General features: G+C 41.6%; 1 protein-coding gene across 1 annotated transcript in view; it reads left to right on the plus strand.

The window, feature by feature from the left end:
- Positions 1-512: 512 nt before the first annotated feature.
- Positions 513-20,224, plus strand: part of LOC136875951 (uncharacterized) — a 93,795-nt gene continuing 74,083 nt past the window's right edge. Inside the window, exon 1 of the mRNA XM_067149571.2 lies at positions 513-617. Coding sequence (XP_067005672.2) covers positions 561-617 — 57 coding nt within the window. The 5' untranslated portion in view covers positions 513-560. The remainder of the gene's footprint in view (positions 618-20,224) is intronic.

The following is a 20,224-nucleotide window of genomic DNA, read 5'->3' on the forward strand; positions in this document are numbered from 1 at the left end:
GATCATGCTGGAAACATCTGGGTCACCGGGTAAGGAAGGAGAGGCGTTCAATGAACGCTTCTGCCTGTGTCCCACACTTTTGTCTTCTAAACAGATGAGGACCAATGAATGTCTGATAAAATCGAAAGGCCACCTACCCACCTGCCTAATGAAAGTAGTAATTCATTAACAGGACTGTTTCTACAGCAAAATACTTCTTGTTTCTATAGTATTTTTAATATAATAATTGTGTCACTTGTTCACTTAATTCTGCCTGGAAGATGATTTTCGGTTATCGTGAACTTCCGTTACAGTGAACCAAATATGTGAGTCCATAGAAGTTAACTACAGCCAGACTTAAGTGTACGGAACTCCCTCTCCCACACCTCACTGAAATATGTAGTGAATATAGCCACAAACGTACAAAACCTCGTTAAAAAGAAGGCTAGAATGTGGCGAGTAGTTGTTTGTGGCTGGTCGGCGCTGATGTCTTATCGCGCGGTGGCTGCCGCTACTTGGTACAAGGAGATTCGTGGCTATATAAGAGGCTGTGAGGGCCAGCGCGCACCTTGTCCAGCAAGATGGTCTCCAGCAGGACGGTGTTCTGGCTACTGCTTGCCTCTCTCCTCGTCCTACAGGTAAACCAGCTATTGTATAACCTTTTGTCTTCAGTTTCTAATTAGGCCAAATTAACATTAATACAGACGAATTAACGTCATATCAACGAAGTGTGTTCGTGTTTACATTTCTGGCTCTCTGTTATCTCGCGAGTATTTATGAATCTACAGATAAATTAACCTCAAGGTTTTTCAGTTTGTCGAACACAAGGAACAAATTTATGAAACACTACCATTTGCTTTTAAGTCGCACCGACACAGATAGGTCTTATGGCAATGATAAGATAGGAAAGGGCTAGGAGCGGGAATGAAGCGACCGTGACCTTAACTAAGGTACAACGCCAGAATTTGCCTGGTGTGAACATGGAAAACCACGGAAAACCATCTTCAGGGATGGCGACAGTGGCGTCCGAACCCAATATCTCCCGAATGCAAATTGACAGCTACGTGACCCAAACCACGCAGCCACTCACTCGGTAATAAAACACTAGCGTATACACTGGAAACAAGAACCACTTTAGCCTATTAATAATAGAATGACTAGTTTCGCAACTTCAGATTCTTTTCACTAAGTGATTGTATCCAGTCGTTAATGTAAGACTAAAATATTAATTGGCTCGTAGAATCATTGATAGCATTCAGATAATAATAATAATAATAATAATAATAATAATAATAATAATAAAAATAATCGAATAGCCTTAGGTACTGTGTCCATGCATTTTGATTTGAGATCGTTTAGGCTACCTCCGAGTCAATTTTGATGTTCGTTTTACTCGACCAGATAGCAGATTTAAATTAATTTTGTCTCCGACATCGTACGACATGGAGTGCCGACTCTGTCTGTTTTGAAGCAGCGATTTTGGGACCTGGAGGCCGACACTTTACCATTGCTCTACAGAGGGAGCTGGCATTCATGTAAAGTATCGTGAATAGAAAGTGTAGTTAACTTCACAGTTCTCAGTGATGAAGATTGTTCTTTAGCTCTGACACAGAATCTAGTCTTCAGTGACGCTGACATAGGAAAAGGGAAGCTAGCGCCCGTAGCCTCACGGTACACCTTGACATTTGATGTGAAAATAGGAATTCAAGGGGAGTCAGTGGTAGGGTTCGAAGCCATCATTTCTCGAATGTAAAATTACAGCTACACAAGCAGTACCGCACGGCTAATTTGGCTGACACAGTTGTTGTTGTTGATATCGTGATCGTAGCCATAAGATGGCCCATTTACGTAAAATCCGAACTACAAGAACGTGGCTTTTCATTTCAAAAATCGCACATCACCTGGCAGGGATTCAAACCGCGGCCGCCTTGGTGCGAAGCCAATCTGGTATCATGCTACCCCCTCTCTTCTCATCAGCAGCCAGTTCACTCGGTAGTCTTGCTGATTTTAAAGTAGTGGGTTCGATCCGACCTTAAGTCAATGACATTTGGGGCGGAGAATGCCAGACGATATTGCAGATTCCCCTACATAAATTATTACTAACCCATTTCTCCCCTGAAAATGGATATTCATTAGCTACTCATTAATATTTTGAGAAATATTTGTAGTATCTATCTGTTCTTTATCTATTCTGAAGCTGAAGATATTTTTTACAAATCTACTTCGTCTTGGCTTCTTTCCCAATTTACTGAGGTTGGTATTTGATGTGGATTCGACCTGTTGAACGGGCCGAATGCCTGTCCTGACGCATTCTGTACGGCTGAAGGTAAGTGACATTTATTTATTGCTTAATTTACATCGCACTAAGACAGACAGGTGTTATGGCGACGATGGGATAGGATAGGGAAGGAAGCCTTAGTTAAAGTGCAGTCTCAGTATTTGTCTTATGTGAAAATGGGAAACAGCGGAAAACCATCTCCAGAGCTGTCGACAGTAGGGTTCGAACCCACTATTTCCCGAATGCCAGCTTACAGTTACATGACCCAGACTGCGTAGCCAGCTTGCTCGGTTGAAGTGTATTAATACAAACACAAACACCCAATATCCAAGCCACACGAGTTAAAATCCCCGACCTGGTTGAGAATCTAACCCGGAGCCCTCTGAACCGAAGGTCAGCATGCTGATCATTCAAACAGGAACCGGACCAAATGAATGAATACTTTCGAATATTTTTGAGGTAGCAAACCTAAGAACAGAACAAATTCACAGCACTGTGAAGTTACTTTTTGTTGTGTTTTTATCATCTTCAACACACATGTATATCTACCATAAAAATTTTCAGAAAATAGCTTAGTGTTTCCTCCTTACATTGCTTACCAGTGGACACCGTTACTTATTTATATTCGTCATGGATAGTGCATCAGGTTAGATTGACTTATCTCATTTCATAGCGATCAAAACAACCCTACGGCCAGAAAAAGGTGATTAATCCTCCCAGTTGAACAAGATACAACTATAACATTTTCTGACTTATAACAAGATAGAATCATTAAGAAAACTATTATATTTGGAACCTTTCCAAGAACAGAACAAATTTACACTCTTTCTAAATTTGCTTTACGTCGCACCGACACAGATAGGTCTTACGGCGACGATGGGATAGAAAAGGGCTAGGAGTGGGAAGGAAGCAACCGTGGCCTTAATTAAGGAACAGACCCAGCATTTGCCTGGTGTGAAAATAGGAAACCACGGGAAGTCATCTTCAGGGCTGCCGACAGTGAGGTTCAAACCAACTACTCTCGAATGAAAGCTCACAGCTGCGGGACCCTAGCCGCATGACCAACTCGCTCGGTTACAACATTTTGAGGTTACCTTTATTATATCAATTTTCAACACTGTCTATGAATTATGAAAATGTTCATCAAATGGCTTAGTATTTCCGCCTTACATTGCTTACCAGTGGTTAAGTGCGACAAAGCTGTGTCTTTGGATTCCAGCATGTCAAAGAACTACTGTAGAACAGAATTATTCCGGCATCTGTCAAGGGCGCTTACAGTTAGAAAGGACGTCAAAGGCACCTGGTCATGAAACCTGCCTGTTTTAAAGCCCACTTTGTAGGTTCATATCTAACAACGCAACACCATCTCCGTACAGGTCATGAAGGCCCTTGGAGGAGTGGAAGGAAAAGGCTTCCCACTTTACGTAACCTCGGCACTAAGTGGGAGAGAATGGTTACGCCTATGCCTGACTGTCTTTGACTCCAAGAATTAACCTGGTACTCATTTTTGGAGTAGGCTCAGTGAACCTCAAGACATGGCACTCCAGAAATAGAAATCTCGTTTTACTTAGTGACGGGGAATCGAACCTACATCCTTAAAGGTGGACCGAACACGCCTTTAATGCCCCGGCTAAGAAGCCCCTAGGTTCATATTAAAAAACTATGAGTTCCAAGACTACTAATATTCTTTTCCCTATAACATCAACTACGGCAAAATCCTGCATTATATCAACTGTCTACTGTATCTTCCTTGGTTCATCAAAAGCAACGCAAATGGCAATAAAACACATTTGAAAATTCAAATTTTTCCCATAACTCCAGGCACAATTCTCACGGGAGATCGTAAGACATTATCCACTTTAATGACACTATCTTAAGAGTGTCTTACCTTATTAAAATGGGTTCTCAAAAAAAAGAGAAAAAAAATGGAAGTGCTTAATGGGATACTGCACGTACTTGAGGGGAAAATATAAATTTGCAAGGCTTCCTGGTGGCTTTTAGGTAATTAAATTTTACTCAGTTTGATTGCTATAGCTCAATGAACTAATCAATTATCATTGATCTGCACTTACGTCTGTCGCCCAGGAGGCAGATTCCCTATCAATTGTTAACCTAGACCTTTCTTAAATGATCCCAAAGAAATTGGAAAATATTTCAGTCCCTATCTCATTTTCCTATGCCCAAATTTGTCCTCTTGAATTCCAACTTATTATTATCTTTCCCACTTTTAACAGTTCTGCTCAAGCTTATTCGTCTACTAATGTCATTGCAAGCTATCTCTCCACTGACAGCAGCTTGGAACATACCGCTTAGTCGAGCAACTTGATTCGCGCTTCCGAGTCTTCCCAGCCCAAAGTTTGCAATATTTTCGTAACACTACTCTTTTATCGTAAATCACTCACAACAAAACGTGCTGCTTTCTTTTGGATCTTTTGAAGTTCTCATATCAACTAATCCTGATGTGGCTCCCATACACTTGAATCATACTCTAATTCAGATCTTACACGCACTCTCCTTTTCATACTTACTAAATACCCTAGATACTATCGTAACCATAGGGTCCGACTCGTTGGCTGTATGGTCAGCGTACTGGCCTTGGGTTGAGAGGGTCCCGGGTTCGATTCACTAACCGCCACAGAAACACGCAATAGTCATCCCTCCGTATAGGGTTGGCGTCAGGAAGGATATCCTGCTGTAAAACAGGGCCAAATCCACATGTGCGACGCAGTCCGCACCCGCGACCCCACAGGAACGGGGGAAAAAGCGGTAGCAAAAGAAGAAAGAAGAAGGCTATCGTAATCATATGAAGAGATTTGTAACCTTTATTCACAACCTAGTTTTTGTGATTTCCCCAATGAGGTTCTTTCCTCTAAGTATTTAGAGTACTGAGCAAGTTGGCTGTGCTGTTAGGGTCACGCATCTGTCAGCTTGCATTCGGGAGACAGAGGTTTCGAACCTCACTGTCGGCAGCCCTGAAGATGGTTTTCATTGGTTTCCAATTTTCACACCAGGCGAATGCTTGGCTGGGGTTTTACCCTAATTGAGGCCTCGACCTCTTCCTCCCACTCCTAGTCCTTTGAGCCTGAGTCTCGCTCGGAGAGCGGTGAATGAAATTCCCGACCTATTTCGTCCTTAATTTCACTTTGACGTCGGGCTCATGGAGCGGTGACGTTTGGTTTTGTTTGGTATGTTTTTTTAAAGGGATTGGTTTGTTTTGTAGGTTTTATGCCGTTGTTGACAAGGTTCAGAGGTGGGCACTTGGGTTCGGTAAATTTAAGGTTCGTCCTTGGGTTGGAAAGTGCGGTTCTTGGTAGAAAGAGAGAGAGAGAGAGAGAGAGAGAGACAGAGCGGGTGTGTGTGTTTGTGTGTCGGGCGGGAGGTATTGGTGGCTTGCAGTATTTAGTGGGGAGGAGAGTATCTTGGCTTGTGGACGGGGATATCTTTTTCTTGGCTGCCAATCGCTTAGCTACTCAGTCCACCAAGCGATACTGGTCTTGGGATGTGGCTGGTTTTAGGACTGTCTGTGGGCGCGGGGGTGCGGATAGGGCTTGTAACGACTCGATTTGTGGTTGGAATGGCGAACTTTGCTAATAATGCTAGTAGGATTCCTACAGTAAGTTTTGGTCTTTGTGAACCTGAAGTAGGTTGGTTGTGGGTTCCATAGTGCATGGTAAGTGCCGGAACTAACTGGTGGACGGGGGTGGTATATTGGTTGTGAGAACTGCTGCTTTTGTTGGGCTAATATCGCCTTCTTTATGTAGGGGCAGGCAGGAAAGAGGCAGCATGTTTCCCACGACAATTTGCTCACTTTTCCTGGTTCCGAGATAGTGTGCATTCAGTACGACGGTGGTTTTTACCGCATCTGTTGCATCTGGTGTGAGATTTGCAGTAAGCAGCTGAGTGGTTCAGCTTGAGACGGTTGAAACATCGAATAGTTAGGGTGTTTGTCGGACGTGGGCGTTGGGGAGGCATAGTGGGTGTTTGGTGGATGGGGGTGGTCGTTTAAGAGGTCTTGGTAGCTGTAAGGGAGGCTTGAGTGTTTAATTTCTCAGGTCCTCTTTGGGTAGTTGCGTTTTTAATGAGGGTGTTGGCTGGGGTTGATTATAGTTCATTGGGTTTTTTCCTTCTTCAGTTTGTGTTTACTTACGTTCAGTGGTGTTTGAGACCTTAGTGGGGGTGTTTTTGGCGAGATGTTTTTCGTTTGAGTGAGTTATGAGAATTTTAGTGGGGTGAGGGTGGGGGCTGTGTTTGAGTACTTTTGGAGAGTCTGGGGTCATTCTGGGGATGGTGAGTTACTGAAAAGTGAATATTTGCAGTTTTGAGTGCTTGAGCGAACTTGAACGTTTGTCGGTTTTTTGTTGGGGGCGATAATCATCGTATGGTTTAGTACTTCTATCAAGCTGAGATATGGAAATATTTCATAGAGGGCGTAGCCTATACTTTGCATGAATGCTGTAATTTCGTCTTGGGTTCTGAGAGGCGAAGGGAAGGCGGTAATATGATCTACTTGGTAAACGATGCTCTGAGATGCATTAGATGTGCCTGTGAGGAATTATAGGTTGTCGTGCGAGATTGGTGGAGGGCAGGGTGGGTTACTTGTTTCTCCTGTGTGTTCTTGGTTTCTGGGCATGATGGGTAAATTGAGGTAAATTGAAGGATTGTGAGTAGTGATTGGTTAGAGGGATAATTTTGGGATACTGAATGCACAAACGCACTTACGGACCGATCTTGGGTTCGAGAACTTGTTGCCCAGTTCGTACCTGGCTAGTATTTTACGTCGATGACGCCACAGGCTAATCACGAACCCGGAACACCAAACTGTCTGGACAATTGCCCTGGTGCCACGGCTCGTGGATCTTGGAGGCTGGTTGGTAGTGGTCCTCTCTAGTGCTAGTGTCTGCTAGCGCTGATGTAGGTACCTTGACGGGCGGTGAGTCGGCGAGCTGAGTTCCGAACTCGGTTCTCTGGGTGAAGTCGCGCTGCTGGTGTGCTCTCTTAGCTTGTTGAGCTCCTAGCCCTTTCCTATCTCAGCGTCGTCACAAGCTATCCGTGTCGGTGCGACATCAAGCAAATTGTTAAAAACATAAGTACTTACACTGATCCCCATGAGATAATTTCACCCCATCAGCAAAGTAATTGAATTTGAGAGGACTTCTCTTGGTGAAAATAACAACCTGCCTTTCATACCATTTACCATCATACCACAGTGTGCTGTCCATCTCACAACATCGTCCAGGTGTTTTTTTTTTAATCGTCCACAATCCTGTACTTATTTACTACTCTACACACTATAACATCATCTGTTAAAAAGCCTGATTTGTGATATCAGTTCTTCGCTCATATCATTTATACCAAGTGGTACAGCTCAGTTTTATGCAACTCGCAGATTATAGCCTAACCTAAAAACATTGACCTTGACTACTCACAGCGATATACGGTTGAACCTAAATTTACCGTTCTATCGCTGGTCGTCTGCCACAGCAGCTTCCATAGAGCAGTATCGAACTCTTAGATCTTAGGGTCGTAGCGGGTTTTTTTTTTCTGTCACTACAATGACCAAACGATACGGTTCAGAAGAGAGTCTAACTACTTTAAATGAGGAGCAAAAATGTGCTTACTAAAATATTTATTCAAATTAAATCTAGTTGTAAAATATTTCTTAAATTAACAAAAATAATCATTTTTAAATTGTATAACATGTTTTAAAGCAGTTACAATGCATGGCGTGAGGTTATCTTTTTACTATTGCTTAAAATTATATTTCAGAGAATGAAAAAGTATTATAAAATTCGTGGACAGCAAAAACCAGAAAACACCGAGCTCGATAGCTGCAGTCGCTTAAGTGCGGTCAGTGTCCAGTATTCGGGAGATAGTAGGTTCGAACCCCACTATCAGCAGCCCTGAAAATGGTTTTCCATGGTTTCCCATTTACACACCAGGCAAATGCTGGGGCTGTACCTTAATTAAGGCCACGGCCGCTTCCTTTCCACTCCTAGCCCTTCCTTGTCCCATCGTCGCCATAAGACCTATCTGTGTAGGTGCGACGTAAAGCAACTAGCAAAAAAAAAAAAAAAAAAAAAAATTTTAAAAAACAGAAAACGAGAATAAAACCTGAAAATCGGGCACCATTGATCCAAAAGATAACTGGGAGTTAATCCACACGATCCGTGGAAAATCTAACCTTCAACGAGTAGAATTCCAGATTTATATTTAATTAAGGTTATCCACCAGTCTAATATCCTATCGGATATTGGAACATCTCTCGAATGGACTCTTAATCGATCGAAATCGACTATCAGTTGCTTTGGATAGGTTACGAAATATTACTAAAAAGCATGGTGTTCATTACAAGTTATCAGCAATGGTCACAATCAAGCAAATACAATTCCACCATGCATTGCCATCTCATGACACCCTTAAGTTACAGAAGAATCCCAATGCTGAAACATGCATCACCCCAAACAGATGTTCAGAAGGAACCAACAACACTTGATCCGAGGGGATCTTACGTTACGTCGTCCTGAAGGAACAAAACTGCGAAATGCAGGAAAACATTAATTCATTATGCATTCAGAAGAAATGCCAAACACTGAAATTAAAAACAAGTGATAAGTCGCTTGAAAATGTTCTTACTAACCCGACTTTCAGGTCATGAAATAATTATGTCGTTAAATTTGTTAACATACAAGTCCACATCCAAACAAAATAAAATAAATCTTTCCAATTTCTATAACTACGACTACCATTACAAAACTGTCTGCCTACAATTGTCCCATTAAACCACAAGTAATCGGTAGATCAATGTCTCGCCTAAAATAAAGTGAATAACGAAAAATAAAAATTATATATATATTAACAGCTGACGAATCGAAACCGCATTCGTAGCGTAAATACTACATAAGTCGTGTAAACATACGGCACTATCATAAGATAGCGGACATCCGAATAATAAATCTAGAGGTAAAGAGTAAAATAGAAAACGAATGTTCATCGAACTTGAACACGCGCGGCTAAGCAGTAACAATCATTCTCCATTACTAGGTTTCCACGTGGGACAACCCTAACATTCATGCCAATACTGATGCAACGCTATTATGGGAGCACTTTCTGGCTAGTAAGAATTATGCCGAAACATGGCCTGAATAATACCTGCTAACATCCTTCACATCCGTATTCACTACTGCAAACACAAACATCGTTCATTTCGAATCGCAAAAATTACAAACCTATGACTTGGCTATTTACAGACGACACACGGTTTCGTTGAGCCTACGTAGTGTCTACGCATCCTTAAATTAAATAATACACGCAGCATCCTAAATCTACGGTTGAGCCAACGTTAGGATGTCTACACACCAGGCGAAATCGAAACATCAAACACAATCCCGGATATTTAAATCTAATCCTCGTTGAAACTCTAACACAATGAAGTGAAATTCGCCACAGAATGAACTCGAACCTGGAAATATAACTATGTCCGTTTCTCACAATAGAGCGTGAAATCAAATTTAAACATGTCCGAATAGTTTAATCCATTCCTCATTACATTCTCAACACATGCAGTGAAGTTCGATAAATTAAAACAAATTCAATTCTCGTCTGATTTTACGTAATATCGCTGAAAACAATCATCACCACCATCACGATATCCACGGTGTAACTCAAGTGTGAGGCTCCAAATGGCCTACCATTTCAACGTTCCAAACATGTATCACAATGAACTACCCACTGAAGTAACTGTCCATCACTCTGCACAAGCTAACTCACATTCTAATAAGATTCATTTTCACACCCGCAATGTTTCTTATCAGCGATAATTTCGTCCGTGAATATACAGAATCGAATACAATTGACAATATTCAAGTATTGCCTCGACCGTGTGTCAGAATGTACTTTGTTCGTGAGGTCGGCTATCACAAAATACCCTTTGCTAGTACCACATGGAATCGTCACTTCGACTTAATTGCCAAAACCTACGGTCTCATAGTAATCGTGGGATAACATCAAGTTGTAATTAAAATAAGCGTTACAACGCGCTCACTTGGCTCTGACCACCATTAAATTTGTCAACTATTCTGGATTGCTTACAGGACATAATCATCTTACACAGCCTGTCTCAGAAATATTACATATTAACCTACATCCTGTCACACAAATTCCTCTCCGTTGTAAAACAGGGCCTCTTATCCTCAGCCTCCTGTTCATTATACATCACGCATAAAATACAGGCTTGCTCTGCCTTTAACATCTTCCTAACTATTCTCATAATATTTCATTTCCATTACAATTAATATCTTCTCAAACCAACAACTTTATAAGGATTTCACAATTAACTTCTTTACGTTTTTCTGACCTCGAGAGCAAAATAGCAAGCGTGATTTTCTGTATCTCAAATACACGGTCTCACAAATTTTAAGTTCTTCCAAAATAAACGCCAACTTTATCAGACTTGACTGGTTTTCGCTATAAATCGAAAATCTCGCTTGACATTAATGCCAAACACAAATTTCTATCATCTCAAATTTATCCTAACGTGAATATTATTATTATTATTATTATTATTATTATTATTATTATTATTATTATATTATTATTATTATTATTATTATTATTATGGATAACTTGATATTTGATTTTATCACGCTCACAACGTTATTTTATCGTAATCATTATTGTAACTTCCATCGGCCCGAACATTATTTCATTGATTTTCATTACAATAATCAAAACTTCACCTATTACATTTTACTAAAGAAATTTAAACGCATTTTTAAGCCTCGCGCACTGACATGAATAATAGGCACTTCACCTCAACATTGCAATAACTTAATTTTTACACACGCCACATATTAATAATAACGGGACAAGCATGTGAATTTTCTAACTACAAAACATGATATTTAGATTAGACAGACCTTGTAACTGCGTCGTATACACGGGGCCATCCTGGCTACATTTTGGGCCAGCTCGTCTCACTTAACCCTTCATGATTAAAGAGAACATTCTTCTCTTTTATTTATTATACTCATAATTACTTTAATTGATATAACACACGTAAATAATGAATTATTCTAGACATACACAATCTGTACAACTGCTCCGTTCCTCGGCGAAGACTCAACTCCCCGTGAGAACTTCCCAATCTCCCCCTCTTATGCCAGGTGGTTTACAGATATGACACCCTAAGCTTATCTTGGCCAGTCTACGGTTCCCTTCACTGACTACAAAGACACACAGTAATTCACGAAAACTATATATGAATTCGCTGCTTCCATTTTCGAATTTCAGGAATCCTATACTGATTCAATTGATACTTTTATTTTGCCATTGTTACTGCTTGGTGAAATATTCTATCTCGAGCCAACTAACTCAATAAATATCACAAGTCTATTGAAGGAACAGTTCAAGACCTCTACTTGATGTTGCCCGACGCAGGTTCACCCTCGCAAACTATTACAAAGTGATTGAGGCTTATACTGTCCAGAGGTAGGGATATTTATAGCTTTATTAGTGACGCTAAAATTGGCATGATATATTGTGGTGTAATCATACAATTTAATAACCACTGGACCGAATTTTTTAGACTCACCCCAAAAATTCCACCTAATTTCCAAGTTATGATGGTGTTGTTTGCTGATTTTTCCCGTTCCTTTAACGGGCGTAATTAATTAATTAATTTCGTGTAGGTGATTTCGCGCGCATTTTGATTGCCTGGCCTTGACACGTGTTTCTAATCTTCCATTATGAATGCCAATTTTTCTCCAGGCCTCATTAAACACATTTCCAACCTGTGGACTTTAGCTTCATTAAATGTTTCTTAAAATTCTTAATTACATATTTCTTGGTTACTGTTATTGCCGAAATCTCTCGCAGTGAAGGTTTATTATGTGGAAGTTAATTATTTATTACCCGAAGTCAGCCGAAGTGTTCCGAGCTCGTCCGAATGGGTGGGCCGCTTGCCACGGTGAGTTCTCATGCCACGGAATGTGATATAAGCTTGCAATAAAGAATTATGGTTGCACTCATTGTTGCATCTTGTAGTTGCAATTTTCTAGTTGCAATATTTAGCAGGGTAGAATTATGGGTTCACGGTCTTACTACGCTTTCTATAATTCGTTTAATCGTGTCAACATATTCAGCATTAACGATAACATACCGAATGATGGAAACTTCATGTACAGAAAACATAATGGCTAAGTGACTACAAGAAGTGTTGATGCAGTATGACGCTGGCAGATGACAGCTCGTGACAGGCGAGCGTGCTTGAAGTTAGTCGCGTTCTTGGAGACAAATCTACGAGTAAATCATGATCAGTTCTCATGCTGCCGGTATTATGTTCGTTTTAAAGTAGCTCTTAAAAGAGCTATTTGCAGTAAAATAAGCTATTACCGACAGAGGTGCAATGGGTTTGTGCATGGCCATTCGATTAATGAAGGAAAAGTTCAAAATTATCACCTCCTTCCTTAATACATATCTGAGCACGGTAGAGGTGAGTCATTCTTGCTTGCTGCAACGTATGTGGTAGAACCTGCCTGCTCTTTGATTAAAGATTACAATGTGCTGTTTCATGTGCGCTACGTATGAAGTCCAGTCGTTTTTCGAGTCGAACGTGCGCAGTTGCTTGGTTGAACGGGTGTGTCATAATGCTGACAATAAATGCATTGAGCTTCATTCGTTGTAGCCGTTGGCCAGATGAAAGTCGCATTTTATTATTCTTTTCTGGTATATGATTTATTTTTAAAGGCGAAAAGTGACTTTTGAGGCTTACGGAAGTGAAACTCTAATAAGTTAAGCCTTTACGAATGTCTTTAAGAGTACAAAAATAAAAATCTCATGGCTGGATTCGAACTCTGATTCCGTCGAAGAAATTACACGCTTGCTGCGTTTGGTATCATGAAGCCACTCCAGGCGACGAAGAGTAGGTCTCGTATATTTCTACTAATGGAATAATCTACACTAGCGCTTCGGAACTGATCTCGTATGTTACTAGTTCTGAACTCGATTGTGCAGACAGGTCTACCTTGCCGCAAACACCACAGTATGCAAAAGAATCATGCCTCTCAAGCCCAGATAGATACAACCATTCCCTATGCGTAGAGTATATACCTATTACTTGGTTAAATGAGTCCAGCATAATGTTTCAGGTGGTATTCCAATGAATTTGTCCGTAGTCTGTGCTTATATGGCGATAATTATTATTTCAGTTTATTATAACTTCCTTGGGAAAATATCTTGAGTCTTCAGAAAAGTCAAGTCTTCGTAAAGGATGCCTAGAAGTGTACACCATGAAAATTAAAAAAGGGCAAGGTTTCGAAATCTCAACGCTCCATGTAACTTGTCCAGATGCATGTAACACGCCTAATTCCGCGCAGCTACTTCCTGCGTGAAAGTCCAGCTCTTACAACTCTGTATTCACGAGAAGAGCGAAAGTTCTCTCTTCGTAAAGTTATTGATGTGTTACAGCCTTCTGACCCAGTTTTATGACTTTATTGATCTCTGTAACGGTAGTAATTACATGGCATAATCTGTCACATCTGCTGCACAGCATTTGCGCGCCACAGATTATAAAATACTATGAAAAACACGTTTCAATCATTTTCAGTGTGATGAGACCGTACAAAATGGCGATGAATTGACATGTCTGTAATTGGTCCTAACCTATCACGTTTTCTATGATACCGTGACCACCACTTTTTATCAAAAAAATGGCCTCTTGAACGAATCAGGTGCGCAATTCTCTACCTTCGGCTAAAGGAGTGTCTGTGGTTTGTACAGTATAGCAACATTTCGTAAAAATGACTGGAGTTTTGGACTCCGCTCTACATAAAATGGTAGTGTTTTTGAGATGGGTCTCACTTACTGCCTCTTGTAGTGTTTTTGCATTGTGCGGAAAGTCTATATCGGGCTGACTGCACATAAAATTGCTGTAAGATGTTGCGCAAGATAGGACTAAGAGAGATTTAATTCCTAGCTTGTTGCATATGTTCGGAAAAAATAGGAGCAGCTGTACCGCCCGGTATATATAAGAAAACAAAGGTCCAATAATACTGTCCTGAGGGAGCCACCTGTTAATTGTTACAGGATCAGATAATGCTTTCACGTATTCTAACCGCCCGAGTTCTGTTTTCCAAGAATTTAGACACTAATTCAAACACTCTTTTGTCTAGCCCAATAACCCTCATTTTCGTCAGCAGCCAGTTCTTATGCTTCCAGAGAAAAGTGTTTTTAAATATTTTAAAAACCGTACTTTCAGAAATGTTAGCTGACAGCTGAGGAGGAGTTGTTGTTGTAACACCGTATTTAAATACACTATTGTTGCAGGAACATACATAAAGGATAAACCAAAATTCGCGCACTCGGGCGTCGCAGCGCGAATCCTCACATGCCAGCAATAAAAAAAGTGTCTCTACAAAGTTCGTCCTGCGAGTATATTCGGCAGGAAAAGGACGTTGAAGAGTGGCAATTTGGCAATACTGTAACCACATGTAGGGTAACCACCTCTGTCAGCACGTGTTAGTCGTGCTGTACAGTTGATCCAGTGGATAGAGTTTTGGGTTAGCATGCAGGAGGTCGAGGGGTCGATCCTGGGTTGAGGCGTATGTTTTTTATTTCGTAAATGTAGGGCCAGGTGGTATGGTATCTGGCATCTTAATCATCAACAGATAATAAATTCACGCCCACGACGTGGAAAGGGCCTCTTTCAAAGTTGACAAATGAAAACGCCTTCAACAATGGTCGGCAAACTGTGGCGGACATTCATCGGGCATGTCGTCCTACCAGCGTGAGTGCGTGCTCTTGCCGCGTTACTGGACAGTGATCGATTTGATTTCAAAGATGGAGGAACCACTTCGCGAGCATTCGCTTTAGAACTGTTGCAGAGATTCGACAGGCAGCAGACCGCTCCATTCGCACCATCAACAAAACAGGCTTTGCTAAAGGTATACTACGACTTCCACATCGCTGGCAACGGGTTATACACAACGCTGGTGACTACATTGAAGGACAGTAAAGGTTGCTACCATGTAACTCTTTTGTATCTGTTGTAAATAAATAGTTTCCACTATTTAAGTTCTAACCTTTGTATATTACAAACACATATGTCGTAAGTCAATAAGAATACATAAAGGCTTAGTCTTCAGACCGCAACGAAGTAGAGACAAGACAAAGTTAGGTTATGTTAAGTTGCTAACGAAATTTCCTTCCATTTGCCATTTTGCGGTCTAAAATTAGTATAAAACTCGGGACCGCGATGTGATAGCACGTACTGCGGGGTGTTGTTCGTTTCGTCTAGATGTGAACTATTGATTAACATCTACTTAATGATCTGCTTCATATTTTCTGTGAGATAACTCGACTAGGTACGTGGAAAAAACGAGAACTTTGTGTAAATTTCCGAAATGTCTCAACAGCTTAGTAATAGAAAGTTCAAGCATACTACAAACTGCAACAAAATGAAAGAATGAGACAAAGGGAATCGAACAAGCCCAAAATATCCGAGGCTGAAGGTGGCTACACACGTGACTGCAAGCATGATCAGTCTTTTTGTACAGGAATGCAAAATTCCCCTACGACACCACACGGTACAAGTATCCTTGAACAAGAGTCACTTTGAGTTTAGACTATGTCAAGCTCGGACTCTCTTTGGCTGATTTTTGTCTTGTCCACAAGAGGAAAACGCGAAGGAAGAAACGTGATAAGCGGCGCAAAGAGTGGTTATTGAAAAGTACCTGTTTACCGAGTAAATTAAAGATATATCTGCGTAATTGGCGTAATTATCTGAGAATAAATGAAGAATGTTATATGGACCTTTTTGTTATTCGTAGCACCTATAATTAAAAAGAAGGATATGATCATGAGAGAAGCCATAACTCTCCACGAAGGATTAATAGCAACATTGCAATTACTCCCGACCGGAAGGAATTATGAAGACCTCAAATAGTCAACTATAATTTCACCACAGTCGCTGAGTTACATAGTTCCTGAAACCTGGTAAAAAGTGATTATTTGAAGATAATAAATTATTTAAAGACAACAAGCGTTTTACTTAACACTTTGCTTTTTTACAAGAATGATACAAGAAAGGAAGGACAATCGTGAAACTCTTGTCACAAAGTATTGAAAACTAAATTAGGCATCGCTGAAACTTTAAACATACGAAGTGATTGACTGATTGGAATTGCCGCTATTCACATTTACAGAGGAGCTTACTCGCAACGGACGTTTGCATGTACAAGCTTGAATATCCTTGGTAAACACGCTCCGTTTCGCTTGAGCAAGCGCGACTTGTACAAACTTGCATGATTTCAATTCAATCCATCTTCAAGCGGCTTGTACAATTAAAATGTTTGCCCAGAATTATCCTACAGACGCTAAAGCCTCTTCGCACAAAAAAAGATTTGTCATGCATGTTTGTCAAGCTTGCAGTTACGTGTGTAGCCACTGTCGACATACGTGTAGCAACTACTGTAGAATACGATCAATGGAAGGCGGTAAGGTACAGTAGCTCGCATATTTGCCAGGGTTCAGATCCACTTGCCAGTGTAGATACCCGAGGCGGCCGAGCGCCGTAGGACACAACCGAGTACGTCTACTGCTCCCGTCTAAAGGCGCGTCCAGACTTGTGCGTATCCGTGTGGACGGTACCCCGTGTCATCATACCGTTGCAAAATGTTGATACGGTGATACGCTGTGGTTTGTTCTCTCACTTGGCGGTCTTTTGCCAAGGGACGACACGTAGTGGAGACGTGCTAGTCTGAACGTGAACGTCTTGCATCACACCGTTGCTACTCAGTTCCACACAAAGGACAGCTGGAGTACACAGAGAGCGTTATCTATTTTCGATTCATTGTTTATATTTGCAGTAGAGTGGAGTGCGTGATAAAGCTAATGGATGAGCACATCTGTTGCACTTCCTCGACATTTTCTGCTTACGGTTTCTGTTTCGTACACTTTCACCAACATCGCATGCGTCTCCGTCGTCGTCTTTCCAGATTTGTAACCAAACTTGATGTTAATGTGTTGCTTCATTGGACTGTGACACTATACTGTACTAAGGTCCACGAGAATTGGAGTCGGACGTTTAGCGCCACCGGCGAGAAAAAAGTTGACTAACGCTACTCGAAAATGGCCTGTTGCTATGGCAACGATAACAGCGATGCCACATTTAAGGAAGCTATCGCCACGTGGGCTGGCTTGCTCTCAGTCACTTTTGTGATATTATTAGTAGAGGTACTGCGTTAGCTGTGTTAGTTGTTGCTGGTTTATGTAGCCTGCTTACGTATTTATTTTCTGAATATTATTTTCGTAATTAGTTTTATTGCAAGTTAATCAATGGCTACTTTTACAGTACTATTTTGCATTTAACATGTGCATCTGTTGAGGTTGTTGTCAGAAACTGATGCTTTTGTTAGTGGTTATGAAATCTCGCATTGGGGCCGATGACCTAGCTGTTAGACCCCTTTAAACTACTAACATCATCGTCATCAAATCTAATATTCTTCGGCAATGACGTGTTCTGTCTTAAATGCTGGAATTATTAGCACGAGCTTAGGAATGAGTCATTATTGAATTGCATTAGGCCTACATGTTTTATTAAACACTCAGTTTGGGGCCGATGACCTAGGTGTTAGGTCCCTTTAAACAGCAATCATCATCATCATCAGCAGCATCAGCAGCATCAGCATCAAACACTCCGCCTGTATGAAAGGGTGATATGCCGCAGATAAAAGTAACCATGGCAACTCAGTGTCTTCGCAGTTATCTGCTTTCAAATGTCAGACTTCAACTCTCGTGGGCACAACTATAGTTCGAATGGCCGCAGCAAACTAACCTGCTTAAGCTCAGTATGACGTGGCGCTTGTCGAGATGTCTGTCTATTCACATGCGCATGCACGCAGTGTTAACTAAATTCACTCAGCGTACTTTTATAAACACATCTACATCTTGTATTTATGATCATGGGGAAAATTATTAAAAAAAAAAAAAAAAAGGTACCGTTTTTTTGTAATTCCAAGTCATTTTTCGTAATATTTTTCGTAAATCATATTTCGTAAAACATTATATGCGTTACGTTTCGATCCGCTCTCATACATACATTCAGATAATTCAACATCCGTATTCCATGTCCGGCTACGGTGAATATTTCAACATTATCTCCACACAAATATCAGGACGACGTCCGTTTAACATTTATTTGAGTATCAACGAGTCGTTATGTTACACGGATTACTGAATGTCCAGGATATTTCATTGTTGTAGTGATATTAGCTCAGCCCAGTTGAGTGTCCGACTCGTTGGCTGAATGGTCAGCGTACTGGCCTTCGGTTCAAAGGGTCCCGGGTTCGATTCCCGGCCGGGTCGGGGATTTTAACCTTCATTGGTTAATTCCCGGGGGCTGGGTGATTGTGCCGTCTCCAACATCCCTGCAAGTCACACACCACACATAACACTATCCTCCACCACAAAAACACGCAGTTACTTACGCATGGCAGATGCCGCCCACCCTCATCGGAGGGTCTGCCTTACAAGGGCTGCACTCGGCTAGAAATAACCACACGGAAAAAAAAAAAGCCCAGTTGAGTTGTACGCTAGCGCGGTCAGCCTCTGGTACTAAACCACACCACTGCCAAGTTTCACTCACTAAGCGAAGCACTGCGTGCTGCCAGCAACATCTGCGCTTATAATTCAAAATCTTGAAACATAGAGACTAATTAGAACAGGGATGTGATTCAGCTCGCTGTGTACACGTTCTACGGAGATATCACCACCATCCCGTCTACAAAGAGCAAGCCTGTGACAGTAGTAGCAGTGGCGGTGATAAGGAGCCCATGGCTCTTTCGTAATTCAGTAGCTGAAGAGTGATTTTAAATATTGATAAAGCTACAGCACACAACATAGTATTATTTGTATTACAGAGGGTTATTCCAAACTTAGACCGGCGTAGTGCAGAGTTTCCTTCATCAGTAGGAACGCGGTAGTTATTTCTGAAATAATGTAGGTTTCCTAACCTGTTCCAATAATAACCATTCCTTGCTGCCACTCACAACAATCAACAAGGCTTTTGAAGTAATTAGCCAGTATTGAAAACCCTGTAGTCAGCGAAGATGCGATAACAAAGACATCCTCCTTATCTAAACCCTGTTGAAGTTTTGAGCCTGTTTATAAATATACACTGACTGACAGAGCAAATGCAACACCAAGAAGGAGTGGTTCGAAAGGGATGAAAGTTGGGGAAAAAACAGAGACGGCACGGACGAATAATTCATGTTTATTTCAAACCGATATGCAGGTTACACAATGCGCACGGCATCGACTCAGTAGGATGTAGGACCACCGCGAGCGGCGATGCACGCAGAAACACGTCGAGGTACAGAGTCAATAAGAGTGCGGATGGTGTCCTGAGGGATGGTTCTCCATTCTCTGCCAACCATTTGCCACAGTTGGTCGTCCGTACGAGGCTGGGGTAGAGTTTGCAAACGGCGTCCAATGAGATCCCACACGTGTTCGATTGGTGAGAGATCCGGAGAGTACGCTGGCCACGGAAGCATCTGTACACCTCGTAGAGCCTGTTGGGAGATGCGAGCAGTGTGTGGGCGGGCATTATCCTGCTGAAACAGAGCATTGGACAGCCCCTGAAGGTACGGGAGTGCCACCGGCCGCAGCACATGCTGCACGTAGCGGTGGGCATTTAACATGCCTTGAATACGCACTAGAGGTGACGTGGAATCATACGCAATAGCGCCCCAAACCATGATGCCGCGTTGTCTAGCGGTAGGGTGCTCCACAGTTACTGCCGGATTTGACCTTTCTCCACGCCGACGCCACACTCGTCTGCGGTGACTATCACTGACAGAACAGAAGCGTGACTCATCGGAGAACACGACGTTCCGCCATTCCCTCATCCAAGTCGCTCTAGCCCGGCACCATGCCAGGCGTGCACGTCTATGCTGTGGAGTCAATGGTAGTCTT

This window comes from Anabrus simplex, chromosome 1 (genome assembly GCF_040414725.1).
Source record: "Anabrus simplex isolate iqAnaSimp1 chromosome 1, ASM4041472v1, whole genome shotgun sequence".
In the NCBI taxonomy this organism is placed as follows: Eukaryota; Metazoa; Arthropoda; class Insecta; order Orthoptera; family Tettigoniidae; genus Anabrus; species Anabrus simplex.